This window comes from Bubalus kerabau, chromosome 15, assembly GCF_029407905.1.
Source record: "Bubalus kerabau isolate K-KA32 ecotype Philippines breed swamp buffalo chromosome 15, PCC_UOA_SB_1v2, whole genome shotgun sequence".
NCBI classification, from domain to species: Eukaryota; Metazoa; Chordata; class Mammalia; order Artiodactyla; family Bovidae; genus Bubalus; species Bubalus kerabau.
The window spans coordinates 48,838,273-48,845,808 of NC_073638.1; the positions used below are offsets into that span (position 1 = coordinate 48,838,273).

A 7,536-nucleotide genomic window follows, 5' to 3' on the forward strand; every position below is an offset into this window, starting at 1 on the left:
TGAAATCTTCATTGATGATTTGGGCCTAAAATCCCCAATATGTAGAAAAATTGACTCCAAATATACCATGTACCTACTTTTTATAGTAGACTTTATAGGATATTAGTGAATTAGAAAATATCTGATTTCAGAACTCATGTTTTAGCTTAAGAAATGGGTACAGACAAAAATAACTATAATATGGTGGCTTAATGCTACTCATCCAAGTATTTGCTGACTTCAGCAGGAATGTTTTGTATTTCAGCTGAATTTATTTTATCAGAATTTCAGCAGAATATTTATAAAAAATGTACAGCCTCTCACCACTCCTACTCCCCCGATTGAGTTGAGTCCTACTCCCCCGGGTTGAGTCCTAAAATATATTTCTCTTGTTCACTGTTATCTTTATGTGTCCTTAAAAATAAGTTAAAAGACATGATAATAGAATGTTTAGCTAGGAGAATTGAAAATGACATTAATTTAAAATATTCTTTTTTAAATTCTTTAAGAACTTTAGGAAAAATGCACTGGAATTGGCATTTTTGGGCAGATCCTAACAGTTTTCGGTGTGTTTTAATGTTTTTGTGAATTTCGTTTATTCCCATTCCTCACTGAAACAGACTTTTAGGCAGTGAGTGTTTTATTCAGAAATACCCAATATTTAGCCTTTTTTTTTTTTTTTTAACAACATATGCTGATGGGGGAGAAAAATAAAATCACTTGGTCCTGAATCTGTTTGGTCCTTACTCCATAGATAATGGGGTTGAGCACTGGGGGCACCACCACGTAGAGGTTTGCTACTAAGATATGGATGTGATGAGGAATGGTTTTACCCCCAAAGCGATGGGCAATAAATGAAAAGAATGCTGGAGCATAGAACATAAGTATGACACAGATGTGGGAACCACATGTGCTAAGGGCCTTAAATCTCGCAGTCCAGGAAGGTATCTGAAACACTGTGCAAAGGATCATTGTGTAGGACATACTGATGAGCATTATATCCAGTCCTGTAGACAGCAGGGCCACAGTCAAGCCATAAATGACGTTGATATTGATATTGTCACAAGCCAATCTGGCAATGCCCATGTGCTCACAGTAGGAATGGGGAATGATGTTTCTCCCACAGTATATAAGTCGATGTACCAGAAAGACGAATGGAAAACATACAATAAAGCTCCTGACCACAGCTGCTATGCCAATCTTCCCAATGGCTGAGGAGGTTAAGATAGCAGTGTATCTCAGTGGATAACAGATGGCCACATAGCGGTCAAATGCCATGGCCAGGAGAATAGCAGATTCTGCCACAAAGATGAAATGTATGAAGAACATCTGGGATACACAGCTACCAAAGGATATATTCATGGAGTGGAACCAGAAGATGGCCAGCATCTTGGGGGCTGTGGATGTGGCGAGCAGGACATCTGCTAAAGCCAACATGGAAAGGAAGAGATACATGGGCTCATGGAGACGCTGCTCCGTCACAATTAGGAAGATCAAGAAGAGGTTACCTACAATAGCAACAATGTACATAAAACAGATGGGGATGGAGATCCAGGTGTGCACATCTTCTAGTCCTGGGATTCCAATCAGGACATACCACATATCCTGAGGACTGGTGTAATTGTAAGAGGAAGGAGCCACCTGTGACTGCTTATTCCAGACCCAGGACCTTCAGGGAAAGACCACAGGGCTGAGCTCAGGTTCATGTGCACCACCTTAGTCCCTGTGATGTCTGATCAGATTTCTTTTATGATATGTTATTATGAAAGATAATTAACTAGCCTAAAAATGCACTCTTGATTCCCTCCATGGAATAACTGAATCTTGTATCTTGAAAAAGATATCAGTTAATATTTAGTAAAAGTGTAATATGTGTCATAATACTTTACATATATTAACTTATTAAATTTTCACCTTAACCTGTTGAAAATACCTTTATTATAATCCATAATATGGCTGTTGTTGTTATCCCTATAAGATGAAAAAAAAATTTCCAAAGCTTTTAGACTCTTGCTCTAGGTCCCACTGGATTTAAAATCAGCCAAAGTGAATTTGAAAGCTTTAAACTAAACCACCATCTAACACAATCTATCAACATAAAATTAGTTACAAAAACATGTTATCAAAATGTTCACTGACCATGTCCCTGAGTAAAATAGACAGATGTTAAATTGAAGTATACAGCTTATGGAAGAGGGAAGGAACTAGAGTTTGACAAAGTAGGTTTCAAGGTATATGCCCTCTTCAACATTAATGAACTACCAGCTTGATGCTAAGCCCTATGACAGGCATTGAGGATACACGAGTGAATCAGAGTGATCCTGATCCTTCAATACATTTCTTAAAATTGTAGGATACACATTGAAAACTCAAACTATGTACAATGCCAGACTGAGTTGGCTTCTTAGACAGACTTGCCTAGCATTTGGTAAAGGAAAAAATATATTCTATCTCACTTCTATCACTGATTGAAAATTAGACTATATATTTTGTATTTCTAAATATCACCACAGCAGCAAACCACAATGATTTCACATTATAAAGCAAGGGTCCACAGTCCTTCAGAAAAAGAGAAGGATGTTATTTGTTGATCAAAATTTTCTTTAGTTCCAAAGGAGGGTGGATAGAAACAAGGAAGATGCTGAGTCAAAAGGCAGGCTGGGAGATACAGTATGTGTGTGTGTGTTTGTGTGTGTATACACATAAACCTATAGCTGCAAGTACAGTTATAGACACATGTATAAAATAAGTGGATTGCATTCTTCCCTAGTCCCTATTCTCAAATCAAAGTTAGTTAAATTTCTTATTTTCCAAGAAGGAATGTGAGCTTTAGAAACAGATTCCTCTTCACTCCTTGATTCTACTGCAGTTCAGTATATTAATCATTAAACAGTATACTTTACTATGTTTATTTTTCATTAAGTGTTGCATATCCTGACCTATTGCTTTATACTATTGCAATGTTCCAATTTAAACTATTGGACTTCCCTGGTGGCTCAGATGATAAAGAATCCGCCTGCAATGTGGGAGACCTCGGTTCAATCCCTGGGTTGGGAAGATCCCCTGGAGAAGGGAATGGCTACTCCTTCCAAGAATACACCCCAGTATTCTTGCCTGGAGAATCCCATGGACAGAGGAGCCTAGCCGGCTACAATCCATGGGGTCACAAAAAGTCGGACATAACCGAGCAACTTTGTGACTGACTGATTAGAATGTTCAGACCCCTGTTTCTTGAGTTACAATTTAGAATATAAAATACTCAAATAGTCATCCCATTAGGCCTTTTCTTAACTGATATGCGATTCTTTAAAAATGCTGGAATAAAATTGAGATTCTTATGTCTATGGATCTACTTTTTAATTTCATAAACCAATTATTCAACAATTTAACATATAGCTCAAATTAACTGCTTGAAATTTCTTTTAAGATAGATTTTTATATTTCAGAGCTTGAGAGTAAAGGTTAATTTTGAAGTGTGTCTGGCACATATCTATGCCAGAGCCCTGTATATGAGTGAAGTATAGTTATAGGGTGGGGGCTTAGAGTTGAGCTTCATCAGGACATTAGAGATGGGGGAGAGAAGAGGAATATGATTGAAGGAAACACTGAAATGAAGATGGGAAGGAAGGAAAACAAATTTTCCTATCTTTCTTCTAACTGCCCTGGTGATCTTTGGGGACATCCATGATCTGCTTTAACTGTAGTCTTATAACCCGCAGTTATTAATTTGTAGGTCTGGGGATCAGGGTATTACTCTGTAATATTACTGATGGCATAATCTGACCGGGCCTGAAAATGTGCACACAGACAGCATGTGGTTAATAGAAACAGTGTAGTTCTAGGGCCACGTAGAATTGTATTCAAGTACTGGTGAAGTCATATTCTAACTACATGACTATTAAACAAGTTACTTAATTTGAAGTTTAGTAAGATATCTACAAATAAACATCAATTAAAATCTGAGTCAATCACAGACTCAGAAAATTTATGATTACCTAAGGGGAATGAAGGGCAGGGGTGGGGGGAGGGGGAGTGGGGAGAGATAAATTAGTAGTTTGGGAATAACATATACAGAATACTATATGTAAAATAGGTAAACCAAAAAGACCTACTGTGTAGGACAGGGAACTATACTCAACATCTTGTAATAACCTATGATGGAAAAGAATATGAAATATATATGTATATGTATATAAAACTCAATCACTTCACAGTCCATTTGAAAGGAATATAGCATTGTAAGTCAACTATTCTTCAATTTTAAAAATGTGAATAAATTCTGTAGTTAGTATTTTATGGTGGTTGATATATAACTCAGATATATTTTTATCCTCAAAACATGAAACTAGGGCACATGCAAAATGATCATCATTAAGACCAAGAAAATTGTTACTTTGAAGAAGCTTAATTTTCTAGACTTCAGTCTTATGATCCACTAAACAGCTACTGAACTGGTTTAAGGTACCCAGAAAGACCAAGACTTATTTTCTTATACTAGACATATGGTCTCAGTTGGTAGTTTTCACTCCAAATCTGGCATTTTACTTTTGTAAGGTGAAGGTGGTTCATAGTCATGAACACTTGGGCTTAGGAATGGAGTCTTATTCTTGTTCCATCGCTGATGCAACATCTTTGTTACATACAGAAGGCAGTTATAATCTCTCTTTCAGTTTATTAGTCTGCCTAGTCCAGAACCTGACATATATTACATATTCACATAAACTCTATGGAAAAAATCCATGCATATATTTACATGCATGTGCATATACACATTATATTTAATTACTAAGCTTGTTTAACTAGTGAACCTTGTTTTAAACTTTTGGAATATAAGCTTAATCTTCTAAACACAACATTCAAATCTTCATATCAAATAAAAATGATGTCAACAGATTTTAAAAGAAAAAATATATATTTCTGCTCTTTGCAGAGTGCCCATTTAATAAAACACACACACACACACACACACACAAAGAAACTGCAATTACAGGTAACATACAATTAATGTCTAATATTTCATAGGTCAGATTTGAAAGAAATGCAAGATATTTAATTTCTGGAAAGAATGAGCTGTTTCTGCAGTTTGCTGGCCTTTTTTTCCTGCTATCTTTTTCTACATGTTTTAACTAAACATTACTCAGTTTACTTACCTATACTTTCTAAGCTCCTGAAGATATTTAACTAGTTGAGTTGCCCCAAACCTAAATAGGAAATCTGGAACTGTCCATTTATATCTCCTTCTAAGCATATCTCAGACCCAAGATCATCACCCCTGGGGACTGAATTTAACTCCTCTCACAGAGATAATTTGGAGCTGGCTCTGGTACATAACCCTCAGGGAGAAGCACTCTTATTTTCTCTTGCTTTACAATTTGTGTGGCTTTTGCTCTGGCAAGAACTCCTGGACACCCTAGTTAATACATACTGTTAAATATCCAAGTTTCCTTTATGTATCAGAGACTCAGACCACAGCAATGATATCTTGTCTCCATGGAGGCATCTGAAAATTTGAGTTGTCAATGCCACATATTGAAGAACTATACACTTTCGAGAAGGCATTTAAAATTGGATTTTGTCATCTTATTTACCTTGAAAATTGAAGGCTCTTTGGCTTCACCCCTCTCTCATTGGTCGCATGGTAGGACTTGTCAGCATCACAGAGAATCTGCCAGCATCACAGGTCCAGAAATACTATTCAGCTACTGCAGAGATCCCTTTCCCCCTTTGAGGGATCCAGATGGAGGAAAGAAGAGGTGAAAACAAATTCCTTGATAGATGGGACTCAAAACTGACTCCATGCAGATAAAAGACATTTGTGGAGGAAGATGTTTTCTCATTACCTTCTTCAAGTGGATCTTTCAAATACCATTATATGCTGATACTTCGCAAGGACTTCCGGGAAAAATTTTTTACCTATATAAGTGTAAATTTCCTATAGATATGATGCCTGACCATTAGCTGACTTTAATTGGACAATCAATGCTAAGCTAGTACCTGAATCATCTAATAAGTTACCTAGACATTTTGTACTCACTGGCTAAGACAGGCTATATCTTATTCAGTCATTCAGTTCAGTCACTCAGTTGTGTCCAACTCTTTAACAACCAATGGACTGCAGCAAGACAGGCTTCCCTGTCCATCACTAACTCCCAGAGCTTACTCAAACTCGTCCTTTGAGTTGGAAATGCCATCCAATGATCTCATCCTCTGTCATCCCTTTCTCCTCCCGCCTCCAATCTTTCCCAGCATCAGGGTCTTTTCTAATGAGTCAGTTCTTTGCATTAGGCGGCAACAGTATTGGAGTTTTAACTTCAGCATCTGTCCTTCCAATGAAAACTCAGGACTGATTTCCTTTAGGATTGACTAGTTTGAGCTCCTTTCAGTCCAAGGGTCTCTCAGGAGTCTTCCCCAACACCACAGTTCAAAAGCATCAGTTCTTCGGTGCTCAGCTCTCTTCATAGTTCAACTCTCACACCCATACATGACTATTGGAAAAACCATAGCTTTGACTAGATGGACCTTTGTAAGCAAAGTAATGTCTCTGCTTTTTAGTATGCTGCCTGGGTTGGTAATAGCTTTTCTTCCAAGGTGCAAGCGTCTTTTAATTTCATGACTGCAGTCACCATCTGCAGTGATTTTGAGCCCCCCAAAATAAAATTTCTCACTGTTTGCATTGTTTCCCCATCTATTTGTCATGGAATGATGGAACCAAATGCCATGATCTTAGTTTTCTGAATGTTGAGCTTTAAGCCAGCTTTTTCACTCTCTTCTTTCACTTTCATCAAGAGGCTCTTTAGTTCTTCACTTTCTGGCAAAAGGGTGGTGCCATCTGCATATGTGAGATTATTGATATTTTTCCTGGCAATATTATTCCAGTTTGTGCTTGAAAATAACATCTTATTATACAAGTGTAAATGCTGTTTGGAAGAACAGACACTCAATATTCTCTGTATTTCAAATATTTTCCATAAAAAGGTTTTGAAACCGTAAATGATGGTTAACGGAATAGTTTCTCCTTGAGGGCTTGGATGTAAAAAAAGAACAGTACTTATCTGCCCACTTGCCCTTGGAAAACCAATTAAGGGAACCAAAGCATGTTAAAGGAAAAGATATTGAGGAAGAACAATGAGGAATTAGGTGACCATAAGAATTGGCCTCTGCATCTGAGTATCAGGTGGTGATCAGAAGAATAAAGAATATAATCCAGAGGAGGAGGCTATAGGCTCTACTGATAATTTATGTTAATATTTCCAAATTTTGGAAATATATAGATCTAGTTGTCCCATTTACTTGAAAAATCATGCATTTTTTGACCAAAAGCTTTTGTTAAGTAATGATTTCAGAGATATATAATCTCAAAATAGCAGTGAGCCTTTACTAGTTTAAAATCCAGCTCTACTAATATCCTACACAGATGAATTAATCATTATTCATGACCTTCAGTGTACTCAATCTCTCATAGATATCTATGGGTCTTCCCTGATGTTTCAGTGGTAAAAAATTTGCCTGCAGTACAGGAGAGGTGAAGAAGCAGATTTGATCCCTGGGTCAGGAAGA

The 7,536-nt window shown here is 37.1% G+C and overlaps 1 protein-coding gene across 1 annotated transcript; it reads right to left on the reverse strand.

The window, feature by feature from the left end:
• Nucleotides 1-660: 660 nt before the first annotated feature.
• LOC129628261 (olfactory receptor 52Z1P-like) lies at nt 661-1,617 on the reverse strand. Its single transcript, XM_055547678.1, has one exon. It carries the CDS (start codon nt 1,579-1,581, stop codon nt 661-663), a length of 921 nt encoding a protein of 306 aa, XP_055403653.1. The 5' UTR covers nt 1,582-1,617.
• Nucleotides 1,618-7,536: the final 5,919 nt, after the last annotated feature.

Excerpts from the sequence above, each read along its gene's own strand:
- LOC129628261 (XM_055547678.1), bottom strand. The coding sequence starts at position 1,581 with ATGTGGTATGTCCTGATTGGAATCCCAGGACTAGAAGATGTGCACACC.